The sequence below is a fragment of the Python bivittatus genome, unplaced genomic scaffold, assembly GCF_059951505.1.
Source record: "Python bivittatus isolate LINGU-HERP-01145 unplaced genomic scaffold, Pbiv_v1 ctg000570_np1212, whole genome shotgun sequence".
Lineage (NCBI taxonomy): Eukaryota > Metazoa > Chordata > Lepidosauria > Squamata > Pythonidae > Python > Python bivittatus.
In genome coordinates, this window is record NW_028277097.1 from 10043145 (window position 1) to 10070024 (window position 26880).

Below are 26880 nucleotides of genomic sequence, written 5' to 3' on the forward strand. Positions count from 1 at the left end.
GGGTTTTGTTTTTGTTTTGTTTTTTTACTTTGCCAGTAGGATTGTCCCACTCATCAATATAATTAAATTCTAGCAATTCAAACTAATGTTTGCTGAGGTTTTTTTTTTTTAATGAAATCATTAGTTTTATTCCTAGAGTAGGGGGTTACACAAATCCATTTATCATTTAGAGATCATAGCACTACAGAATTTGAGAATTCAAATTGAGATGTAACTTTTGCATGATTGCATTGCCAAACTTCAGTAAAACCTAATGCTGCTTGAATCTGAGGGGAAAAGTACCTTGTCATGAATGAGTAGAAGTATGTTTAAATCTTGCATCTACAGTATTTTTTGTTGGATGACCTATAATATTTGGTGACTGAAATCAAGAACATAAAAATGGGTCTGTGAAATTAAATTTTTCAGACAGAAGCAACTTAGAATCAAACTGAAGCAGCAGTTGAGGGGATCATCTAGCTCATTGTATTAGGAGTTAGCATAATTCACAAAGAAACTACAACTCTGAAAAATTATCACAATGAAAGTGAAAGGCATCAGGAAGTTCCAGTATTAAATGTACAAGTTATGTCTGTATGTGCAGTGTTAAACTGAAAAACTAAAGGCGTTTCAAATTTGTAGTCATAGATCTTGAAGGGCAAGCAATGGCATACTGGGATCTTGCGGGGGCATGCTTAGGTCCTGGGTCTTCAAAGGACATGGGGAAGTTGGTACATTGAACAAAGTTTTGTTCTTTCCAACCAACAGAAGTTTGAATAGAAATTATGTGAAGGGGCTGAAGATTCTGTCTGATTGTCAGTAGGATAAGTCTCTGAAAACAGAATGGAATGGGGCCAATTTGGTGTGTGTTGGGGGGAGAAGTTGGCAAGAGAGATCAGGTTTGAAAATGGACTGGATCTGGCTGGGAGTTGCAGAGAAAAATATTTTTTTAAAAAGTCCCCTAATGCATTTCTATGGGAGAGGTGGGGGACAGCAGCTTAGAATGCTGCTGATGGCTCTGTGAGCCTCTCTCCCTCCTGGCCATGTGGAACCGCTAGCAGTGGATTCAGATTCCAGAAGCCCTGCTTTGCAGGCTTTCCCCACTTAGTTTGTATGGACCCAGACCAATAATTTGTCATTCTGGTGGCATAGAAGAAGTTTAACAAATTATTATCTATTTTGATTGCTGGGAATTCTCCCAAGTCTGCAAGCAGAGTTCTTACCTAGTATTGTTAAGCATCAGCTAAAATGGAAAACAATCAAACTGGGGACCTTCAACATGCAAGACACATTTGCAGACTAGAAATAAATCCTTAATTTATACTGCTCCCTTTTACCACCAGAACCAGAGTTTTGCTAGTGACTAATTAGGTTTGAGGAACATAATGTATTATATACTAGGTGCTGTGCTTTTCTTGAGTAATTTAGGGTATGATAATTCTTGGTCTAGTGGTTAAGGCTCCAAGCTAGAAACCAGGAGATGGTGAGTTCTAGTCCCACCTTAGGCATGAAAGCCAGCTGAGTGACTTTGGGCCAGTCACTCTCTCTCACCTCACCTCACCTCATCTCACAGGGCTGCTGTTGTGGGGAAAATAGGAGGAGAAAGGAGTATTAGATATGTTCGCCGCCTTGAGTTATTTATAAAAATAATAAAGGCAGGATAAAAAAGCCTCTTAAAAAAAAAAGATAATTCGTCCCAACGCGCCTTCAATCCTGGTTAAAGACGATTAGCAATTTTATTGAGTTCTTGTTTGGATTGTGAACTTTGTTTTACTTATTTTAAGATTTAATACTAAAAAAGGGAAGACATCAGCAATAGATTATTACAACTTTCTTATGGTAACCTGTCCTGTTGCTATATACTTAAAATTCTCAACATTTTTATTAGGTTGGTCTCAAGTTACTGTATAACTTTGGTAAATATTTTCTACATGCCAGTGTAATACCGCAGAAGTAATTTGCCTTCAAAATACGTTTTTAATATATTGAATATGTAACCTTTTACTTAACATCTGGACTAATGCAGTGTCCTTTCTTCTAGGAGGTATATGTGAGGGAACCCATAGAAAAAGAAGTGGAACCTCACTTGTTGCCAGGTAATGTTAAATAAATAATATTGCACAGTACTGGATGCTGAAGTTGTCCATTACACAATACAGTTAAGTAGATAAGCTGAGCTCTGAGGGGTATGTGTCAAGGCATGACCAACCATTGTGTTTATTATTTTATAGGATGCTTCTTTGATTTCTGTAACTTGAAAACTCTCCTGGCTTTGAGAAATACATGGTGTTACTGTAAAAAGAGAACTTATCTGCCTTCAAACATCTTATATTTCTAAAAATAGCAGAGACTACTGGCTAAGTGGATGCCAGGATAGAGGAGCTGTTGCTTTTTATAATGCAGTCCTAATTTAGATGAATTGTACAGAATTTTCTTAGAATGTTGCTTTTGCTTGTTTTCAGATTGAGGCTGAGAACTGTGCCATGTGTTTAGCTCTGATAGTGCATTTTAAAGGCACTAGTAGTTCCCCAGTTCAGAGCAATAACAGTAGCATAATTCCTTAAGTATGTAGCTCATCTTGCATTAACAGTAATAGCATTTGAGCAACTTGGAATTTGGGAATCTAAGTAGTTCATTGCAACTTACTAAGAAGCAAATTAACTTCCATTAGGTGAGCTGGTGCTTTGTGAAGCAAACATGGTTTTGAAATTTGTACAAGACGATGGATCAAATCGTGGCACTTTTGGAAAACTTATTTGCACAAACTTCAAGATTTCATTCCTTGGAGAAGAATCCACTTTGGAGGATGTAAGAGATCAAAATTAATCTTTTTCTCTCTCATGGGCAAATTCTTTTCATTACGTGGTGGTTGGGTACTTCATCTTTTTATTTCAGTAGTAAATTTATAATTATGGGCATGAAGTCTTGTAAAAGAATACTGGGAAGCTAAGATATTGCTCTCCTATAATGAATTTGGTACAAGGTCCAGACAAAATATATATTATGTTGGATTTGATGTAGGAAAAATTGAGCTCTTGGCAAATCACAGGGGCAGATTGTTTGGTTAATCCACCATCTTGAGGGCAATGTACATGATGAACAAGGCTTGCAAAATCCAAGTTCTTTGCAACATAATTTTGGGGGGTGGGTATAAAGGTTGTTGCAGAGTACTGTATACATTTCTGTTGTATATTTCCATCATGAATACATTCTGAAAATGATAAGGATTTGTGTTTTGTAGTAGCCGAACCTTCTGAGCAAAGGCTGCTCAGAGCACTTCTAGAATTCAGTCTAAGTAGTACTAAAACATGAATGATGTTGGCCATATCTTAGCTAGTATATCAGCTGGACCTTATAAAAGATACTATGCTATGATTGTGACCTAGGAATCAGTGAAAAAGCTCAGTCCGATAGTATTTACCTTTAAAATCTGATCATACAGGGAAGTATCCACTACTAGAATAGTTGTATCTCTAGATACCTAATATCATGAAGTAAATCTAAATAAATAATTGATTTATTCAATATGAACCATGTGTCACTAATTATAGACATGGATAAAGTGACCTCACTGGGTTTGATCTCAGTGTTTCCCCTGATAGCTTTTCCTAGCAGTATCACATAGATAGCATATACCAAGATAACAGTGAAACCTAAGAAACTCAATAGCAGTGTTTCTTAAACAAAGTTTTGTGGAATGTGAATGTTCTCGAGACAGTTGAAAGTATTCCACAAGCTGGTCCCAAGAGCTGACACATTTCTTAAGGAGTTTGGATCCACTTAATTTAAACAACCAAATACTCTGTGAATGAAGGGATGTTGCCAGATCTCTCCTAAGATGTTACACTGCTACAGTTGAAAAAAAAATATCACTGGACAACTTTTGAATGAAAATTCACAAAATTCACATATGACTTAAGTGAAATGGGCCTGAAGGTCCTACCACCATTTTGCTCAGTGTATCTTTGTGAAAGTGGATTTTCAGCTCTACTGCAACAAAGACAAAATATCAAAATAAGGTGAATGTTTAAATCTTTCTGTAAAAAAATCTCCCTCCAGACACTGATAAAATAAGTTGTCATATACAAGCCGATAGATCCCATTAAAGTTTATAAACGAAACATGGGATATGCTTTAACAGATCCTGCACTAAAAAGAGAGTTAGACTAGATGATCCCTGAGGCCTCTTCCAATGCTCCTTTTACATCTCTAAGGGAAAAAAAACATATTTTAGTAATAAGCTATTATCCTAGTGTTGCAGCAGTTGGTTGATTTTAAAAATGTTAAGCAGGGTCTGCCTGGTTAGTTTTTGGATAAGGGAACTACCAGAATATCCCAATGCCATGGACTACACTGAAAATTTAAAAAAAAATCCTGGAAGAATTACACTGGCAAATCACTACCATATTGTTGCCAATAAAACAACCAGAAAACAACATGGATTGTCTATATAGTTGCAATCAAACTTGACTTGAATGAGACTCTTATTTCAATATTTTTTTCATTCTGCTTTTATATCTATCTGTCTCAAGTTTTTTCCCACAACAACCCTGTGAGGTGGGTTGGGCTGAGAGACAGTGGCTAACCCAAAGTCTCCCAGCCAGCTTTCATACCTATGGGAGGTCTAGAATTCACAGTTGTTTGGTTTCTAGGCCAGCACCTTAACCACTACACCATACTGGCTCTCATACGGCTTTTGATTCCTCCTTTTAAAAATGAAGTAGTCATAGATGAGTTCCTTATTTAAAAATATATTATTTGGTGTTCTACAGTCTTGAAAATATTAAGGGAAACTGCTGTACAGGATAATTTCTGTGAAATGGAGCAGTGTCTCAGCATCATGTTCTAGAACCTAGTTTTTAGAAAGAACTACTACAGAAAGTTATATGATGTCCTGAAAGGTCTAGAAATCTTCCGTGATTGAGACTGAATGCTTCGGAGAGATCTGAGGGAATCAGCAGGGATAGCATTTCTTTCTCAGACCAAAATTGTGCAGTAACACAAGAGGAGGCGGTTTTTTCAAAATCAAGCTAGAAACTAGACTAAAATATTTTTGCCCCATATGAGCCTGCTCTGGGTTTAAGATCCCCTGGAAAGCCGCTTCTCTTGACCTTTCCCTTGATCAAGCACTTTGGATCATAAGGTGATTATAAGGGTCTGCAAAAAGAAGAGACCTAGCTGGTTCTGTATTATATGTCTGCTGGAAGGACATGTTCTTTATTTGACAACTTTAGGTGTTCAAGCCAATACATTTGCCACTGCCAAAGTAGAATTTAACTGGTAGGGGATGTTCTTCTTTTGATGTGTTCTTAATGGGTGTTTACATCTTATAATTTTGAATGTATAATCCAGGGTTTCTCAACCTTGGCAACTTTAAGATGTGTGGACTTCAACTCCCCAGTCAGCATGGCTAACACATCTTAAAGTTGCTGAGGTTGAGAAACCCTGGTGTAATCTTTTTAAAGACTTTAAGAACTTTTTTTTGGCAGAAAGTAAACATACCTATTAAATCAGTGGCAAATTAGAATATGACTTGTGGAAAATAACAGGGTAGATTTTGGCGCGGTTCTGGAGAGGATTAGAGCCTTTAAAGGAAAAAAACTGTGGTTAAGATTCAGCTGTAGTTGGTAATGTTGGTGAGATTCTACTTCATTACTTTCAGTTCTTAGAAGTTTAGTACTCCAGGAACAAAAAGAGCTAGTTAACCTTTTGAATGTATGGTCTATTGTATTGATAGTAAATGAGAAACCTAATTAAGTTATGGTGTGTTCTATTAAGGGAAATTTAAGGCATTTTTCTCTTCTAGGAACCACAGTTTAAAAATAAAGTCTTTGGAGAAAATGACATAACTCTTCAGTGTGTAGATCACCTTTATGGAGGTAGGTTAGCATTAATAATTTCTTCATCTTTAATTATTGTATTTGATTGTCAGAAATAAATATTTGGTTTTGTATGACTTGGGTGATTTATATATATTTTTAAAAGTAATGTTAATTTTTAATTTTATTTTTATTACAACTCTACCTGTATTTGTGATAAGTAATACTGTGCAAAGTGAAGAAGAAGAAGAGTAAGAAATATTAAGCAAAATAACATTTGGAGGTAAAGCAAAGTCAAAATCTAGTATACAGCAGTGCATTCACTATGCTTCTCCATTCTTACAAAACCTCCTTGCTTCCACTGTGTCCATACATCACTTCATACATTGCTTATTGTTCTTTAAACTTCTCACTACTTTTTGAGGGTATCATCAACTCTATCCAGCTTGGTTTTTCTTGGTCTTCCCCTTCCTCTCAATTAACTATTCCTTCATATATTTGGTTTGCAATTTTATTCTCATTTATTCTTTCTATATTGCCAAACCAGTTCAAAGTATTTCTATCATACAGGCCACTCACCATTTTGCTTTTCATCAGACTTCAAGTATTGTAATTCATTCCCCTGCATTCACCTTTTACGTCCTCCTGACACAACCAGCTCTTATTTCTAAATAAGAATGTGGGCAGAATCATGCATTTATGCATAGAATGCACTCTTTATCTTACCAAAAACACATTTTATTTTAAAAATTAAAAAATTTATGTGGTGTTAGCACTTTTTATGGCTCTGCCAGCTTATAACCACCTAGTAATATCCATAAAAGTTATATCTGTTGTACCATTTAATATATCAAAACTATAATAATAACATTAAAAGACTTGGATAAATAAGTATTTTTTTAACCTCCATCCTGATTTCTGGTAAGCTGGTGATTTGCTTTGATTCCAATGGCAGTTTCTTTTTCATGAGCTCTACCATGGTAAAAAAAATATACAGATAGTCCTTGGGTTAAGAACGCCCGGTTTAAGGACGACCCATAGTTCAGAATGGAGCCTGTTGTAAGAAAATTCAAGTTCAGTACACAGTGATTCAAGTTAAATACACAATGGTTCCAGTTAATTACACAAAGCTACCTATACAGTATTATACAATAATACTGTTCCGGCTTACATACACATTTGGCTTAAGGACAGACCTTGGGAACAGAACTCGTTCTTGAACTGGGGACTACCTGTATAGCCATGGTATCAAATGCATAATTGCAGGAGCTGCTAAAAGAATCCCATTAATTATTGGGGAGTTCCAGAAGAATTGTATGGGAGATGGGATTCCTGGAGATAACTTGGCCCTGAACTACACAGAGCTTTAACAGCATTGTGAGCCCCTTGAATTGCCTTAAAAAGCAACCTATGATATACTGGGATGTACTTGGAGAGATTGTCTGCCCTGGTACATCTTGGGCCAGGTGGTTTCCAGATCATTTTCAGTGTCTATTCTGCAAAGAGCACTTGGCACTAATCCAACCTTGAGGTTATCAGTGCATGATCAATAAAAGTAGGCTTCTCCTTGACTTTCTGTTCTAGTTAAAATTAAATTAAGCAGTAAATTGTTGTGAAGCATATATTCAAGTATTATTTAAATCTTCAGAAATACAAATATTTCAGTTTAGCTTGTGTGGGTATTGTTTGAATAGATGCTTTCAGTATGAATTGCAGGAGGTAAAGATAAATTGGTGGTTAGGATAATAGTACAAAAGTAAGGTTGTAGAGTTAACTACATAAGCAACAGTTCAGGGCACAGATCTGCACACTGTTTCTCTTAAGTAATTTGTTCTTTCTGGCGTATTTTACTCATCATGAAACTGTATTCCAGCATCTTAAATTTTTGAATATTTCCCTGGTCTCTTAAGCAAGTTAATCAACTTTTTTTGTTTGTTTAATTAAGTTGGCTGCATTTTTTCCCAGCTCCTCATTATGACGGCTATACATTTAGGAATAAATTATTGGGCAAGAAGATCTATAGCTTACTGATTTGCTGGATAAATAGTGGTGAGTTGTTTACCTGAATAAATGTTAAAAACTAACCTATACTTTTCTTATAGTTTATGATGAGAAAAAGAAACCTCTAAGTGGGCAACTGAGAAAATACCCAGAAACAATAATAATCTACTGCAAAGATCTTAGAGTGTTTCACTTCTGTTTAAGATACACCAAGGAAGAAGAAGTTAAAAGGGTAATTACAGCCTTACTTATTTCCCTTTTTTGAAACAAAAACCTTTGGAGTGTAGGTATGACAAAACATTCATGAAGAGCATTAATGCTCTTCAAATTTTGCAACCGAGTTACATTTTTTAAGAAGATGGGAAAATTAGGGAAGAAAGTCATGGCTTGTTGAAGCATCTTTGTCTAGCTGTGGTTTAATATGTTTTCAGTTAATCACAAAATGCTCAGCCATAACCTATTGGTTTACAAACTGCAGGTATGCTAAGTGAATGGCAAACAAAACCCATTATGGTTTAGCACAGGTGTGAATCCAGCCTGTACTTTTGCTTAAAATGCCTTCAGGTTTCAGTCTGAGGAATAGACTGTATCCTAATTTGCTGGATTCCATTTACAAATTAATTTTATTATCAGTTGTAGAATTCTCATTTGGTTGAAGGTTTGCATACATACACTGAAGAAAAATAGGGTGCTGTGTGGTACATAGAACTCTCTCCTTCAGTTTTCCCCCACAAGAACAACCCTGTGGGGGTAGGCTGGAGTCAGAGAGTGTGGCTAAAGTCACCTAATAAGCTTTCACAGCTGAGGGTGAACTTGAACCTGGATCTCCCTAGTGCCAGTCCAGCTGCTTAACCATTATGTGACCCTACTGTCTGAATACAACTACCTCATCCTAAAGACCTTGTACACCAGCGGTCCCTACATAGCCCAACATTTCAGATTGTCTTTTATGGCTCATTATATGACACATATCAATATTATAATTGTCTGCAGGACAAAAGGTATGTGGCATGCTCGACGTATTAAGCTCCAGGTACACTGAAAGAAGTCCATCTCCTACCCAGATATTTTAATGCTAATAGGGGAAGTCCATATAAAGCATTTCAACAGAATTGAGATTTAGCCTTTTGAGGTATAAAAACACGATCAATTTAGGAAATTGTTCAGCAGTCTAGCAAAGCTAGAAGGTACTCAATTCTAACTAATGTGAATGGCTTACAAATACGTTGATTTCTCGTTCCTTTCTTAGATTGTCAGTGGCATAGTTCATCAAACACAGACTCCTAAGCTATTTAAACGCTTGTTTCTGTTCTCTTATGCATCAGCTGCCCCAAATGATTCAGGTAAGCATGCATGATATACCTGCCTTGCTATTTTGATTCTAAGTAACTATTGTGTTGACAGGCTTGCTTTAAAATATGCTTGTTGTGTTCCCACCTTGGTTAGCTTGGTCATCTGTACCATCTTGTCAAGTACTGATAGGAAATGGATTGTATGATAGCTATTCATATATGATCAAGAGATGAGCTTCAGTAGATATCCAGAAAAGTTTCAGTGTAAAAGTAGTTATTTTCTTCTATCAAAAATGAGGATATATGCATCTCCTGTTGAGTTATGGCCACAGTCTGAAACAGTGGCTTTATGAAAACAACTCAGAATAGTAATTGTTGCTTCTAAGAACAAAACTTAAACTAGAATTGAAAATTTTTTCCAGTGTATTTATCCTACTAAAAACATATTTTACAACTCTTGTCAAGTTTTTGGTTGAAATGCAAAACCTACTTGAAAAGTCCAAAATTATCCAGTCTAAAAAACTTATATTTTAACAGAGAAAGAAAATCAAGTAGTATGGTTTGATTCTATTAAAGACTGGCGTCAAGAGTTGGAGCGGACCAAAGGAAATCTAAAATACAAAGCAGTGAATGCCAATGAAAGTTATAAAGTCTCTAAAAAGTAAGAACTCACCACTTTTAAAAAATTAACACTGTTGACTAAACAACCTCCAATTCAGGCTGGTTTCCATTTTTAAGTCCTTTGAAAAGTTCTGTGTAAAGAATAGTTTGATTAGAACTCTTTGAAAAATGACTGGGTTTGAAGTAATCTCTCCTGGTAGGCCAGATGCATTCTGTGGCGGAATGTCTAACAGACCCTGGGACCATGGAGGGAACAGGGCTGTTACAGAAAAGATTGCTGAGCCCAGGGGAGGAGGAAACATGAGAAGACTCAGTGTAACTCCACCTTAATTACACAAGGTTTCAAGATTCTGTTATATTATCCTACTAGCACTAAAGATCTTCCCAGAAATCTTAATAGTTTCTGTGTTCTGCCTGCCTCAAAGGTCTTCATTCAGTTGACCAGACCAGCAATTGGCAAAGTTCAGGCAGAGAAGGAACAATATGCTGGGTGTGTGCCACTCTGATACATCTGCCAGTTGCTCTTGCCAGTTGGTCCAGCTAACTACAAACTGCTCTGGGGAGAATAAGTCAAAATCCTGGTTTGGATGATATAGTAAACAGACCACAGAGAAAGCCCTCTGTAATCTATTAGCCTAAGAAGCCTGAAGTAGTCAGTACGGTCCTGTTGAGTAGAATTCTAGTGAATTCTAATGTGAGATTTATGAGTGGGCCAATTAATGGATGGTTTAAATAGAAGCCTCTAAGCGTATGTGGTTGTTCCTATTGTAGGATTACTTCGTGCATTCAGTTTCTTATTGCACTGGCAACTTTGAGTTATGCTGCAGCAAAATAAATATTAATAGTGAAATATTGTACAGGTAGCCCTTGAGTTACAACCATTTGTTCAGCGACTGTTTGAAGTTACAGTGGTGCTGAATGAATGGTATTTACACCTGGTCCCTGAAGATATGGCCGTTGCAGCACCCCTGTGGTCATGTGATCAAAATTCGGGCACTTGTCAGCTTGTCCACACTTACAACTGCAGGGGCACTTCAACTCCCCCCACCTGCCTGTCTCTCCCTCCCACATCTGCCCTTTTGGCTGCCCTGCACAGTAGCGCTCCTCAGTGGCAGTGGCACTAGGGCTAAAGTAGAGGCCTGAGGCCTTCAGCAGTCTCAGCCGGCCGCCACTGCCCCCAGGCTTCTACTTCAGCTGCAGCGCTGCTGCTGCTGCTGCTGCTGCTGCTGCTGCTGCTGCTGCTGCTGCTGCTGCTGCTGCTGCTGCTGCTGCTGCCAAGGAGTGCCATCTCAAGCCCCTCACTGTGGCCAGCCACCCCAGCACCCCAGTGCAAAGCCCCCGCTGCCCTGTACTCTGCCCTGCCACCCTGGGCTTGCTGGCCCCTCCAGCCTCAGCTTACTTTCACTGTCTTCCTCCCGCTGCTGATGAGGTGCACCTGGCCTGGCCCTATGCGAGGTAGCTGCTGGCTTCACCAGGCCTCTTTCCTGAGGCCGCTTGCCCTTCTTGAGATGCTTCGGAAAGCTTCTGAGGCCTTCTAAAACCTGGCAAGAAGGCCGCACCTGCCATTCTCCAAATCGTGCAGGCCATTGTCACTATGCTTTGGAAGGCCTCAGAAGCCTTCTGAAGGCTTTCCTAAGCATCGCAAGAACAGCCCAAACAATTCGGAGAACGGCAGGTGTGGCCTTCTTGCCAGGTTTTAGAAGGCCTCAGAAGCCTTCCAAAGCATCATGAGCAGCCTCAGGAAGAAGGCCTGGTGTAGCTCAAGGAGTATCTGTATTATACATGTGTAGATCAAAATATGAGCAAGTAGATATTGCTGAGATAGTGATACAGCTTTATAAAGTTAACTGTGATGGGTAGATGATACATTCTAAACTTTTGTACTGAAGTAAAACACATTTTCTTCAGTTTGAGGTCCATGATTACTTTTGCAGCCATTCTTCACTAGGGTCAAAGTTTGCTTCTGAGCATGGTTGCAGGATAATCCATTAGCCAGCCTCCCTTATGACTGCATGACAATGTAAACAGCCATCTGCTGCCTAGCAGCAAGGATGAGGAATATAAAGCGAGATTTCTGTTTAATGGAAAGGGCAGGAGGAAAAGGCACTGAGCTTAAGCCCAAGGGGATGTAAGATGTGGGCTGCAGTCTTAAGTGTCACAAGGCAATAAACTGTTTGAAATGACTTCAGCCCTTCTGAACAATAACGATTTCTAACTAACTGGATTGTACCGGGAAGCTCCAGTCAAGAGAGAAGCTTGAACAATTTGCAGATTTTAATTGGTTAAATTAACTTCTTAGGTTGCCGGCCTATTTTGTTGTTCCAATGACTGTTTCTGAAGAGAGCATTTTGCAGTATGATGGGAGAGGAATTCCAGTGAGTATATTTGTGGGCAAGCTTGAACAGACTTCTAACAAACATTTACTTATTTCTACAGAAGTATATATATGACTTCCTTTATTGCTACTAGATGATTTAGGTAACATCAAATGAGCGCAATACAGGCTGAGCACATTCAGATAAGAAAAACTGAATATTATGGCTTGCCTCACAAATTTATTGTTTCCTTCTGCATATACAAAGTTCTTATCACAGAGTCTGGAAAGTAGTATTAATGCATAAATGCAGTTAATGGAGCAGTTCAAACAGTCCTTTGATTTGGATGAGTGGAAATAAATTTTGTACTCCCTTCTTTTTTTGTTTAGGCAAACTAGCCTTTTTCATATCAAAACTGGTTGTTAACTAAGTGGGCTTTCTTCTGAGTTGGCACCCCCAGAAACCCTAATGACCTGCATGTGTTACATGTGTTAGGGGGAAAGCTGAAAGTGTGTTGGATGGGTGATATCTGTGATCTAGAAACCAGTTTCTTGTTTTTGTTTTTACAGTTTGAATTGCTAGACAGAAGGTTCTATGCTATTTTCTTCACAAAGGATGATATTGTAGGAGGAGAGCCATGTTAGTCTGTGATGGCAAAAATCAGGAAGAATCTGGTAGCACCTCTTCCAACCAACAAATTTTATTAAAAGGCATAAACTTGTGAGCTGCAGCTCTCTTCATCTGATGCATAGACTGATATTGGATTTAAATTGTGATGAGGGGAGTGGGAAGGGGAGGGAAGATAGGTTGGTTACGTAAGTGCAGGTTACATGTGAGACACATTACAAATACCTTATCAGTTAACAATTGTGATATGTTAAAAACCATTATGTTTGTTGAAACTTGAGATAGCCTGAAGCATTTTGATTTATGCCAATTCAGCTATTTCTCATTCAGTGGTGCTTTTAAAGTGCCATTTTTCCAAAACAAAAAAGATTACGGAAATCCTAGCAGCTGGTACAGTTACATCAATTCTGAATGCAAATAGGAAATCCAGATAGGGCACACGGCTAGATGTAATGGGGAAGAAGTATGAGACCATATTAAGATAATCCAAATCGTTGTTTGAAGGATTATCTAAACTGACTCATCCACCTTTATATTAACTGTTCTTCAGTTATATTAACTGAATTCATGCATTCTGGAGTAATGGAATACTCTTAAGTTGTGCTCTATGATGCTTGTACTACTCCATAGCAAAATGAATGTCCCTCATGCATAACTTAATCACAACATGTAAATATGTACTGCAGATTTGGTGTTGGTCTTGCCATAATGGTGCTGCTCTCCTCAAGATGTCAACTTTTGCCAAAGAACAAGATGACAACACTTCCCAGCTGCACAAACTATTCTTGGATGGGTTAGTAATAGTTCTGTTTCAGCATAGCACATTTGGATTTTCAGCTGCGATAACTCTAAGAATACTTAATTCCTAATGACAAGCTGATCTTCCCTCCACTGATAATATACTAGACATCTGTTCCTTCTCTGGATCACTGTTCTGGCTGGTCTGGCAGTTTTCTGAAAGCAAATCTTCTGGAACAGGAAGCCTTGCATGGTGTTCTGAATGCTGCAGAAGACTGCTAGACCACTCATGGGATAGCTGGATCAGTGTGGTCACAGGGAGTTCCCCAGGACTTCCTCTTTCTGAAACTGCGTATTTTGTCAACCCTATAATATCCCTTTATAGTCTAATTCCCCATTACCTTAAGTCACAAATTCTTGGGCAGCAGGGAAACAAAGCTCTTCAGGAAATATTTTATGTGTAAATATCAATATAAGTTAGACCACAGTATTGATGAACAGCTTGTTAACTGATCTAGCTAAGAAAAGCAGGTCTAAAAGCACAATCAGGCTTGAAGCTGCTTTGAGGCTCAGATGAGAAAAGGTATAAAAATACATGTATTAACACCCTAACCCTTTAGTTTTATTAATAGTATTATTAAAGCTATAAAACATTCCAAAAAGTAATAATACAGTAAATGGCAACTGCAAGAAAGGCATTGGAAATGCAACCATATACAGCAAATATTTTCTGTTAGAAATTCTCTGCTATTCATACATGCTTAATACTCCAGGAAGGTTTAAGTTTCTTCACAATAAGATACGTTTTACCTATATCAATGCAGAGAAGGAGGTCAGGAAGATTGGCACTCATGGATTCTGTGTTATCTGCAATAAGCCTATATGCTAACCAAAGAATCCCAAAAGCAGAAATGTTGTTGCCCTACTTGAGGTTGTGTGAAATCATTGAAATCGAGACTTGGCAGTCTCACTATATTTGAGACATTTACAAAAAGCTAGCAGTTTCCATAGCACCTATTGTTCCCAAAGTTTGTTTATTTATTTATTCATCATATTAATATAGCTGCCGATCTCACACAAGGTGACTCTGGGTGGCGTACAACAATTAAAAAGAATAAATACGTAAAATTTTTTAAAAATTAAAAAAATCTGTAAAAAAAAAGTTGCTAGTTTCTGCCCTTTTGATTCCTGTTCTCAGAGACTACTGAATGCATTCTACCGCATTCTGAGCATTGTTAATCTGTTCTGTTTAGAATGTATAAGACAGTCGATAAGCCTCCATATGAAGCCTTGAAAATTGAAGACCTTTCAAGCAGCCTCCCATCTTTGCAAGAAATCCAAATTGCATATACTAGATTTAAACAGCTGTTTTTAATAGGTAAGTAGAAACCATATTGGAAAGTTGTGTATGTCCTGTCTATTTTACAACTCTAGTGTGGAAAAAAAAGAAGACATAAAACCTAGAACTGCTATTTACTATCGATATTTGAAAGACTTGTTTTTTTTAAAAAAATTATATGTTTGCAAATGCAAGTCACATCTTAAACCAGGAATCAGTGGATCATTTTCCAAAAGAGCCAGATCTCGTTGTCTTCTCTGCTTTTTACTGCTTTTGTAAACTGCTTTGTAAATTTATATTCCAGTAAGAACTGATAAAATGTTAATGCTAAACAGTATTTTAGGGTTTTTTATTGTTTCGGCTTTTTTTTTCTACTTCCATTCTTCTACTTTTTGTTTCAGAAGGTTTTTTTAGTCTTCTGATTGGAATTAAACGTTCAGTTTTTAAATTGTATGCCTTTCTATAGCTGTCCATTCTTTTGAATTGCATTGAAGCATTGTTTAAATGCAAAGTAAAAAAAAAAATTCTCTGCACAGACTACTTGGGTTCTGATGCAAAATATATTTTATATTTAACATAATCATTAATAAGTCTCTGAATCTTTCTACTTCATTGTATATTTTGTATGTAAATAGATAAAATTATTGTCTTTTTTTCCCCCCAGATAACAGTGTAGATTTCTGGGATACTGATGTAAAATGGTTTTCATTGTTGGAGAGTACAAATTGGCTAGAAATCATAAGGTAGGTTAACTTCCTAAGTTGTGTTATCTAGGCATACTTAGGAAAGCTTAAGCAAACCATCTAGTCTTTAAGATAATATGGGACTGCATGATGTATCCACAGATTTTAATACAGATTTCATTTTGAGATACAAGCTTTTGTCCAAGATCCTTGAGCAACATCATGATCCTACTTGATTCCAAAACATAATTATGCCTTTCCACTTCCACTTTCCAGGGATATATTAAAGCTCTTATTGTCCATGTTCTTTCAGGCGATGTCTGAGAAAAACAATAGATATTATTGAATTGCTAGAAGCCCAGAGCACAAATGTTCTTCTTCAAGGTAAGTCCAGGAAAACATGTTTTTTTTTCCTTGTACTTTCTACCCAGCTATTTGTAAGTAGATGAAATAAAATATAGTTCTGAACTCTTTAATTCATGAACTGCTTGCCAGTAAAATCTTTCTTTAAATTACATATATTTAAAACAACTTAAACTTGCCAGTTTTCTGACACTGGATGCATGTAACCTCAAACTGAAAATTTGTTTGAAGAAGCAAAATTAAATAGTTCAAAACATACTGCTGGATCAAATGTTCATTTAATCCCTAAAATATATTCAGAACATCACATTTTCAAATTGTTTTATTTTGGCATACTATATACTTGAACCACAATCTAACTGTGCTTCAACTGTGCTATCAGTTGGAATACCCCCTTCCAAATAATTCAAAGGAAAACCAATATACATATTAGCCAAATGAACTGTATTAGGACTGCTTATGACAATTTACAATATTTGACTGGAATCTCTTTAAATTATAAAGCAGCCAACATTGAAGGTACATGTTGGGGTGTTCATCACTCAGTTGTTTGTAACTGTTGTTTGAATGGCCTATATGTCTGTATAAATAAATAAATACACTTTAATTCCTTCAATTTCTAAGGGATAATGCATGGGTTGTAATTTTGTAGTCTTTTGAAAGAAATAGGATTTTATCATGTTAACTGAAAGATATGCAAATTGTTTGTATGGATGGATGCATGCATGAAGAATTGCAGTGATGCATGAAGAATTAAGCTTTGTAACACAAAATTAACATTTTTTCTTAAAAATTGATTGGTCACTGTTAGATTATTAACCACACCCACCCACATCTTTTGTGTTTCATTGGATGCTGTAACTATTTTTCCTGCAGATCTTCTAAGATAGATAGATAGATAGAATATTTTTAAAAATAATACATGCATCAATAGTATGTGTTTTGAAATTAGTTCTAAGTACAAACTATTTTGTGTCGTGTGTAAGTGCTAGAAAGATAGGGTGTAATTCAAGCTATTACTCTGGATCAGTTCATCCAAATGGATATCTGCCTTCTCTGTGTTTCATCTCATTTGCCACCAGTTCATTACTACACCCAAAGCAGGGGTTAAAATAGCTAAAATAAAATACAGGTAGTCCTCAGTTAATGACGGCAATTGGACTGGAATTACTATTGCTAAATTATGTAGTTGTAAAGTGTGACATCACATGACCACCACTTAGCGACAGCAGTTCCGGCACTCCTGGTTGCCATTGTTAAGCAAATTACTGCAGGTTGTTAAGCGAGGACATCATGTGGTTGCCATTTGCAACCCCCTGCTGGCTTCCCCATTGACTTTGCTTGCCAGAAGCTGGCAAAGAAGGTTGCAAATGGTAACTGCAGAATGGTGAGATATAATCACAAGCTGGGCACCAAGCACCCAAATCATAATCATGTGACTGCAGGGCCGTGCAATGGCCGGAACCCTAAGGACTGGTCATAAAGTACCACTTGTTCAGTACTGTCACAAGTTTGAACAGCCACTGAATGAGTGGTCGTAACCAAGGACCACCTGTAGCTACAAAACTAAAATAGCCTTTTCTGTATTCAGCTTCTTAAAATTCTGATGTCCGTATAGATCAAACCTCTGGAGAGCTTTCATGGCAGTTTCATGTAACATTGAATAGCATAAATGCTTGACCAATGCATTGCTGCAAAGGAGTTGAGCAGTAGTATCCAATATCACCTTCTGGAAATGATCTTTCAAGTAGGAGTAGTAACTCTGCCAACACTACTTCTCATATCCAACCCAAACTGTCTGTCTAGAAGAATCTGTTAGTTATATTCATTCTGGTTTATAATCCATAGGCTGATTCAGTGTAATCTTTTCCAAAAATATGCCTAAAACTTGATAGAAACAGATCTATTTAACCAGTTTTATCAAAGAGTGTCTGAACATGCCTGGCCTTTGCTTTCTTGATCATCTTACTGAAGAAAAGTAGGCAGCTAATTATGGTTGTTTGTTTTAACTGCTTTCAAGCTTAAGTTCTTTCAGAACAGTGGGATTATGACTACCTGTAAACAAGTTCTAATCATGTTCCACTGTTACTCTTATTGATTCTGAATAATTCATACTTTTCCTATTAAGCTATAATTTATAAACCAGAATTTAAAGAATTTGCATTCTTTTTTCAGAGCATGTCAAGCACTTGCATGCAGAAATCCTAATGAGATTCCTTTCTTTATCCCTCAGTTTCAGAATTCAGTTATACTAAGTTCTCTACATCAAGGTCTACATTTCTGCCAATATCACGTATGCCTTTCTCAGTCCCTTGCCTTAGGAAGAGCATCTGTAGTGTTTGAAAATGGAAAACAGCTTTGAAAAGTTGACTGGCATACCCTCAAAGGGTACATTTGTTGCTGTTATTCTAATGAAAATTTAAGATTTGACAGAAAATATCCCCTCTTGTACAAATGGTACTTTTTTCCAACTGTCCTATTCCTTTTAGGAGATTTTATATTCAAAAATTGAAAATATATGCATCATGTCATGCTTTTATCCCATTCCTAAGAGAGGACTGAGCCCATTTGTTCCATTTATCTTTTTTTCCCAAATGTAATACAGTGGAACCTCGGTTTACGAACTTAATTCGTTCCGTGACTCTGGCCGCAACCCAAATTGGTTGCAACCCGCAGGAAATTTCCCCATAAGGTTCAATGTAATTACCGTTAATCCGTTCTGGCGTGGAGGACAGGGAGGCGGCTATTGCTTGGAGGGAGAGTCCCCCTCCCTACGACCACGTGTCAGGCGGAAAATGGCCGCGGACCACGTGTTGGGTGGAAAAACGGCCGCAGACCACGTGTCAGGGGCGGAAAATGGCCACGGACCACGTGTCAGGGGCGGAAAAATGGCCGCGGACTGTGTCACGGGAGGGAAAATGGCCATGTATCCTGCTCATACCCTGAGGCGGAGTTCGCAAATCGAGGTAAATTTTTGCGGCCAGAGCTGGTCGTAACCCGAAAAGTTCGTTAACAGAGGCGTTCGTAACCCGAGGTTCCACTGTAGTTGAAAAAGAAATGGGCTTAGTTACTCTTGTGTTCAGGTCTGTATACATTTGTAAGACTTGTACATGGCTATAAATTCCTGACTAAGATATACCAAGGAGCTGTCTTATATTTTAAAACACGGCCCTTCTAGCATGTTTCTTGGATTCTGGTTTAACACCTGCACCTGTCCTCTGTCTTATCTCCTTGTTTTCCTTTCAGTGAAGACCCTGTCTTCTGCTGTCCCATTTTTCTCCACCTGTGAGTAGTACTGTTGGCTAGCTTGCAGATGGGTAGTTTAGATGGGGTGGTGTTTAGCATGTCTGTTACCCTCCAGTCTTGTTACTTAGCAGGATCAGAACCAATACAACAAACTTGCTAAGTCATTCATAACACTAAGTCATAAAATGTGATTCATTTAATTTTGGCTTAGTATTACTCTGTGAACTCAGTTGGTTTGGCTTCTGTGTAGGTCATTAAAATAAACCATGTTTAGTGTGATGTGTGAGCCCTGTTATTGGCTTTGATGCTTATAAAGGCTTGCTTTTGGACATTATATTATCTTGCTCTTTCTAGAGTCCTGAAACTGGTTCTGTATTATATTTTCTACCACATGCTTAACTAAACTGTTGTATAGATTCTTCCACTTTGTGTTCATGCTGTCTCATGCTGATATAATGCCCAGTAATCTTCCTTGCTTTGACCACTGTGAAATATTGCTTCAACGCATGCTGCTTTTGGAATATATTCCTTTGATCTATATGACCATAATGATAGAGAAATGTTGAATACCATATTAGGTAACTTGATAAATACTGTAAAGTAATACTATATTATCTTAGTCAGTTACTGCTCTGTACTAATTTTGATCTTTATTTGATTTTAATAGAATTGAACAGAGCCAGGATGTTCAGTAAACACATTAAGAATGCTAACATCATTCATAAACATCAATGTTTCCCTGAAAGAGACTGTAAAAACATAAACATATCCTTTATTTGAAGTGCCCACAAACACTTTTGTTATATCTTAAATAGTTCTATTTGTCTCTTTATTTTCAGAGGAGAATGCTTCTGACCTCTGTTGTGTGATTGCCTGTCTGGTTCAAGTTATGATGGATTCATACTGTAGAACCAAGCTGGGATTTCAGAGCCTTATTCAGAAAGAATGGATCATGGGAGGACATGCTTTCTTGGATCGGTGTAACCAACTGCGGCAAAGTGATAAAGAAGAGGTATAACTAGGATGGGGCCAAAGTTCTACAAAGATGTTCTGAGCAAAAATATGTCTAGGGAAGGAAACTGAGAATCATGAAACTGGAAATGGTAGAGCCTTTGCCTCAGTAGATAGCTTGCCTCAATATGTCATGGGCTCAAGTGAGCGCTCTTTCAGAAGCAAAAATATTTTAGTTGAGGGAACAAGAAAGTCAGGCAAGGCTTTGTCAGCCTTGATCACACTAGGCCTTTGACCTTCAGAGTCCAAGTGATATATAGCACAAGGAGTTCATGTATGGTAGGCAAACCCTACATGCAATTGATATAAATTGATCTATTCCTACCTCGCTCTATAATGTGTTACAAATAAAAAAACTTCAGAAACTCAGTAGACCAACAGTCTTGGCTTTAGATAGAATAAGAAGTATGAAATTAAATGTCATACACTACTTTGTTGAGTTGTTTGTATCATATACAAGATACATAGTTAGTTATACAAGATACATAGAGATAGTTATCCAGTACCATTGGATTCAAGGCTGGCTTTGTGAGAGGTGGACAGACTGGTGCCTCTTTCTGAATTCCTGGAATCTCCCTTTCTCTCAAAGAAGTATTAACTATTCTATGACTCCAACTCCCATTTCTTTCTCTGGTTGCTTTAACCAGCCAGATGCAGCAGGGTCCTAGTCCATAAGTGCCAGAGCTAGATCACAGAGAACTCTGTCCGCTTCCTCAAGAACCAGAGGCTCAGAAACCCCCCCAGGTGACATCACAATACATCACCTCTGTCACCACATCAGATTTCATCCATCCATCTTCAAGTTTAGAGAATGTGAGTGATGTATCTGTAGAATGTTTGACCAGGCAATCACTATGTACTCTGACTGGTTCTTCTTGCTCCTTCTTCCCAAAAAGATATCCTATCTAGGATATCTAAATAGTATAGCCAAATGACATTCTGCGGATCCAGTAAGGGTTAAATAATTCCACTCTATCATAATTATTGCCATAGTTTCAAATTTGAGCTCGTACCCATGTGTGATCACACCCACTTCTCATTCTCTGCTAGTGTTGCCTCAGGCATCTCTTCACTCCATTTCCTAGAGCAACTCATAAAACTAAGGAGCCACCCAAGATTAATAGGCAGGGAGCAGCCGCTCAGGACCAATGCTCCTGGGTGCCCTGGCTGCCTCCATATTCCAGAAGCTAACAGGGTACCCAGTAGAACTGGCCTTTAGATCTCTGGGAAAATCTCCAAGTGCATCTGGACACCCTTTGTATCTATCAGGTTCTTAGGCAGACCATCTAATTGACCTTTCCTCCCTGTGGAGGCTGGTAGCTCCAGTCAACCCTGTTGTCACAAGGGAGTGATCCATCAGTAACAAAACACTGGTGGAAAAGGCCCCCAGAATCAGATCATGTCTCATCGGTTGTGAGATAAAGGCCAGATCAAATGTGTGGCCAGCTGCAGGGGTGGGGCCAGAGATGACTTGGGACAAGCCCATGGTTTTCCTGTGGTTGAGACTGATACAGTACACAAAATCTGGCTGGACAAATTCAGATGCCTGGCTCATGAGCTGAGAGGGGTTCTGAAGTAGGGACTGGCACCAGATTTCCAACCTGTCTTTCCCTGAAATGGCTCACTGCTATCTCCTTCCAGAATTAATTATCAGAAATCAGCTTGAATTTATCAAGAACAAGTTTTGCTAGACTGCCTTTTGTCAGTTTTGATTCAGGAATTTCTTTATCAGAGCATGGGTTTGCTGTGGATGAAATATATCTTGATTTCAGCAAAATACCCACGACATTTTGATTGACAAGCTAGTTAAGTGTAGACCGAATGGCATGACAGTTAAGTCATACCCAAAGGTGCTCATCTGTAGTTTCTCATCAGAGGTATTGAGTGGGATGCCACAAGATTCCATCTAGGGCTTTATACTCTGAAATGCTTTTATTATGATTTGAATGAAGAGCTAAGAAAATCTCATCAGATTGGCAAATGATTTAGAATTGGATGGGACAGCTAATATCCTAAAAGATAGAAATACAATTTAAAATGAATGGTTTAGAAAAATGTGTTGAGAAAAAACAATTAAATTTAACAGTGATAAATACAGAGTTCTTCACTTAGGAAACAGAAATCAGATGTACAGTAAAGAATTAGGTACCTTGGTAATAGTCTTTGGGAAAAGAAATATTGGAATAGCTCTTGATTGAAAATGGAATATGATAAGTGTGGTGCAAAAAAGCAAAATGTGGTTTTATGCTACATTGGAAATATAGTTTCCAAATAATGGAGAATAATTGCTGTACTTTATTTGTCACTGATCAGACCCCACCTTGACTAATGTGTCTGGTTTGGGGTACCATGCTTAAAGGATGCAAACTAACTGAACAGGTTTGGAAGGGCAGTGAGGATGATGATCAGGAAAGTAGGACTGATGAGAGTAAAGAAGTTCTGAATGCTTTAGTCTTCTAAAAGGATAACTGGGTGGGTGGGTGATGAGGAACATGATAGTGTTTTTCAGATACCTGAAACTGTTGCATAAAAGGAATAATGAATGTAAATTACAGAAAGGAAGATTCTTATTAAATGTTAGGGTAATTTTTTTAACAAAACCCTTCCACAGTAGAACCAGTTATCCAGGGAGGAGGTGTTGGAGATCTTTAATTTGCATTCCTACAATGACCAAGGGATTGGATTGGATTTGATGGCCTAATTTGGCTGTTTCTGACGTTTTCATTCTAGGATTCCAGATATGCCTTACAGGCCCTAAAACATTAAAACCCTTCCCCTAACTTATAGCTCTGGCTAGAACTGGGGCATCTTAATGACTTCAGTGGCAAGCGATAATAGAAAAATAAGAATAGCTGTGCAACTTGCCTTCATATAAATACAATGTAGTAAATGCAACTTACTAAAACTTAGTAAATGCAACAGTTGAGCAAGTATAACTTTTATGAGCATTTTTATTTGTGACAATGCTTGACGTAGCATAAAAGGAAAATATCTAAATGTCAGATTTATGATCAGTACTACCATATCTTGGCATGTGACTAAAACATATTTTAAAATGTTTTAAGGGCCAGTGTGAAAAGAAAGGGGGAAAGGTGAAATTCATTTGGTGGAAAGAGATTTTTTTTTTAAATTTCTTAGTAATGATGATAGTGGTTTCTTCTTTAAAAAAATCAGGCAGGGATAGACACTGACATGATAGAAGCCTTATTAAGTCAAGTCTTGTTGAATGCAGCACATCAACTACTCAGTTTAATGTATCTCATACTATTCTAGTTTCCTTATTTTTCTAGGCTCCAGTTTTCTTGTTCTTCTTGGACTGTGTTTGGCAACTGGTTCAGCAATATCAACCAGCGTTTGAATTTACAGAAACATATCTTACTGTTCTGTCTGACAGCCTTTACATCCCCATATTTAGCACCTTCTTCTTCAATTCTCAATATCAGAGAGACACCACTACGGTAAGACAGTTAAGAGGGAAATAATCTTAATTATACAGAGCTAAGATGGCAACGGAGCAGCAGCTTCCTTGCTGAGCTCCTTATGATATTTTGTTTTATCCATTTTTGTAAGTAGCCTAGCTATACATCTTAATTTTTATCTAGTTTTATTTAATAAACACATTCTCTGCAAGAGATATTTTAAATCTGAATGCCAAGTCCCTAAAACATCATAAAGCCCTTGCATCTGTTGGACATGGGGGAGAGAAAGAAGCGACAAAGGACATCTTCTGCAACACAACCATCATCCAAGCTGCTGAAACAGCAGAAGGTTGACAGATTTGTCACAAGTAAGCAAGGCTCCCCTGTAAGTAATCTCCTCTGCTTCATCTATCGGATAGACATGACCCTCTAAAATAGGATTTACAGACTGAGATTGAAAGCCAGCAACTTTTAGAGCTTTCCTCATCTCTGATAGAGAATGCCTCCTCCCTGCAGGCAGTTGCTGCCAGCTCAGCCACTGAACAACTTGTACAGGAGGGAGACATGGATTCTAATTTCAAATCCCTGAAAGAACAAAATGCACTAGATTTTACAACTAGGCTTAGCCTATTGACTGCACAAGCTGTCCTTTCAATTTTTGACCTGCTGACCACAATTAAAAATAAAGTTGACTCCCTAAAAGAATCTTTTATAAAATTCATTGAGAGCCAGTTAAATCATACTGCTCACTCTGCCAAATTAAATGAGTTGTACCTAAAGTGTGCCTTACAAACAGCCAGCAGAGGAAAGGGAGATCTCACTTCTAAACTTAAACCTTTAACAGGAAGTGTCAGAGAAGAAAAGAAAAAGATAAGCAGTTTTGCAGAGAAAGGAGCGAAGGATGAAAAGCTTTTAATACGCAAATGTCTCCTACAAACTAATAAGATAACACTACAAATTTTAAATAACAGAATAAACAGAGGCAGATGGGGATCTAAAAAAACCATCATCAGTCCTTAAGCCAGCTATTACGCTATGAGAATCAATTTTTGGACTTAAAAAAAGCAGAATGGCTCCCACCCAGAGGCAGTTATGGTTGAGTCTTGTTGACATTCGGACAGTCTGCGGTACCTAGCATGCTCTTTAAAATGAAACCTTTTTTGAGCACTTTTTCAATCTTTCCAATTCGTGTTTTTCACTCTGAGGAAGTTAGCTCGCTTATAACTCAGCACAACCAAGAGAGTACTGGCACTTTGATACACAACAGCAAAACTCCCTCAGATAATTTCAAGGACTTTTTATCAACAGAGCCTCTGCTAGGGAAAAATCTAAGCAAACAATTTGTTAAACCTATAACAACACAGCTGCCTAATGATTCACTAGAAGAAAGTTTGATTAACTTCTTCAGTGCCTTGCCAGATACAAGACAGGCTGATATACTTAAGAGACTAGATGATCTAAGAGAATCTTTAATGACAACTTGTGAAACAGCCAAGCCATTAATACATTTTGCCTTATGAAATACCCAGGATGATAATCCCCATTTTGAGCAACAGTGTGAGTGTGCTCCTGAAAAAGTGCAACCTACCTGCACTCTCATAGCTGCCACGACAAATCAAGATCTACAAAATTCTAAGGTAGCACCTGATATGGAGGGCTGCTCAGTTCTTATCTCATGTCCCAATAGTCCTCTGAAACCACTAGAAGCCCCCAAACCAAAAATTCTTGTAGTGGCGCAGGTTGATGAGCAGCCCCTTGAAAATCTCAAGCCCAAATCTCCAGAAGATAAGTGTATTGGTGGCATCCAGCAGAACCATAAAGAGGGCACTGTCAGACCAGAGCCTATAACACAGAAGGTATGACACCATGCAGACCAGTTTAAGGCAAATGCCCTAAAAATCCTAACATGGAACATAGCTGGCTGGTATCACAATAGAGGCCTTAATCATTTCGACCCCTTGCACAGTAAGGACGTAATGCTGTTGCAGGAAACTTGGACAGATGACAACCTTCTGCTTAATGGATACCATCCAGATAAAATTGAAGCAATTCCAGGCAGAGGACCAGGGTGGCTGAAAGGTGGCTTGGGCATCCTTATCCCTACCTCTCTAAGAGTAATACTTATATCTATTCCCTCATTAAGACAAATGGCTTTGGCCCTACTTCTTGGCTTGGGTATTGCTTTTTTGCTAATCAATGTTTACCTCCCTCCACTGCAAAGAAGAGCTGAAATCAATGCAACATGGGCAGAGTTAGATCAATATATCAGCAACCTTCTTCTGGAATATCCCAAAGCTATGGTACTTCTTGGGGATGACTTTAATGCCAGGATGGGCTCTGATGACTATACATTATAGACCAAATTTCATCAGTACCCACCAGCTCAGGACTGTAACTCAGTTTGCACCCCCCTCCCGCATCTGTCCAGAGACAGTAGATTTAACTCTGCTGGGCTTTGTCTTGCAAAATTGGCAAATAAGTTCAACCTCCTCATACTAAATGGTTCCAGTGTAGGAGATTACCCAGGCAAATTTACATTCATGGCAGAGCTCAGAACAAGTATCATCGTTTACATGCTAATTACCATGAACCTACTACACTCTGTAGAGAATTTCAAGGTACTACCCCATTTAGATCATTTCCCATTTTGTTTATACTTGAAGACCCCTACTTGGTCAAGGGACCTTGAGGCTTATTTTACTCCTGCAACTTCCCCAGCAGGACAAGCAAGATGCCGTGTCAAATGGACCCTTCAGCTTGACCGGAAGATGAAGAAGGCACCGGTAGAGGACAATCTGCAGAAATGTCAAATGACTTTCACTCAGGATCCTCTGATCCTGTACAAACTTTAGTACAAAAACTACAACCTCTACTGGCTTATGACCCCGACTTCTCGATTAAGAGATCCTCAACCTTATCAAAGCCATGGTTTGATAAAGACTGCGCAGAAGCTAAGAAAGCTCTCACCACAGCCTGCCATCTATATAACTCCAAGACAGGGGACAACAACACAAACACTAAGACCCTTGAACACCTCATCCTTAAAAAACAGTATAAGCATCTAGTGGCTGATAAGAAGAAAAAAGACATAAAAACTACCTGGAAACAACTCATTGAGGAGCAAAGATAAAGAACTCTCTTTTCTGCCATTTAATATCCCACCAGGTGTCTAGAACTTCTACTTCACTAGACTCAAACCACCTGAAGCCTGGGAATTATACTTCCAGAGGATGTATGAAGAGCCCTCCAACAAGACAGCAATGCCAAAGAAGGAAGTTCTACCTGAGTGGTCCCCTGTATCAGCCTCTGAAATTAAGTCTCTCATTGGCCAACTCAGAAAGGGGAAGGCCCCGGGGGCTGACTTTATTCCTCCAGAATTAACATAGAGTGGTGGACTCCAATCTTGGCATCGCTCTTCACCTATATT

The 26880-nt window shown here is 38.2% G+C and overlaps 1 protein-coding gene across 1 annotated transcript in view; it reads left to right on the forward strand.

Annotated features, from left to right (window-relative positions):
- MTMR12 (myotubularin related protein 12) overlaps positions 1-26880 on the forward strand; it is a 44568-nt gene that overhangs the window by 9507 nt on the left and 8181 nt on the right. Inside the window, exons 2-14 of the mRNA XM_088152736.1 lie at positions 2021-2075; positions 2651-2787; positions 5786-5858; positions 7901-8031; positions 9049-9142; positions 9629-9752; positions 12012-12087; positions 13341-13447; positions 14646-14770; positions 15396-15474; positions 15728-15798; positions 19863-20035; positions 23325-23492. Of these exons, the coding sequence (XP_088008862.1) occupies positions 2021-2075; positions 2651-2787; positions 5786-5858; positions 7901-8031; positions 9049-9142; positions 9629-9752; positions 12012-12087; positions 13341-13447; positions 14646-14770; positions 15396-15474; positions 15728-15798; positions 19863-20035; positions 23325-23492 (1413 nt within the window). The remainder of the gene's footprint in view (positions 1-2020; positions 2076-2650; positions 2788-5785; positions 5859-7900; positions 8032-9048; positions 9143-9628; positions 9753-12011; positions 12088-13340; positions 13448-14645; positions 14771-15395; positions 15475-15727; positions 15799-19862; positions 20036-23324; positions 23493-26880) is intronic.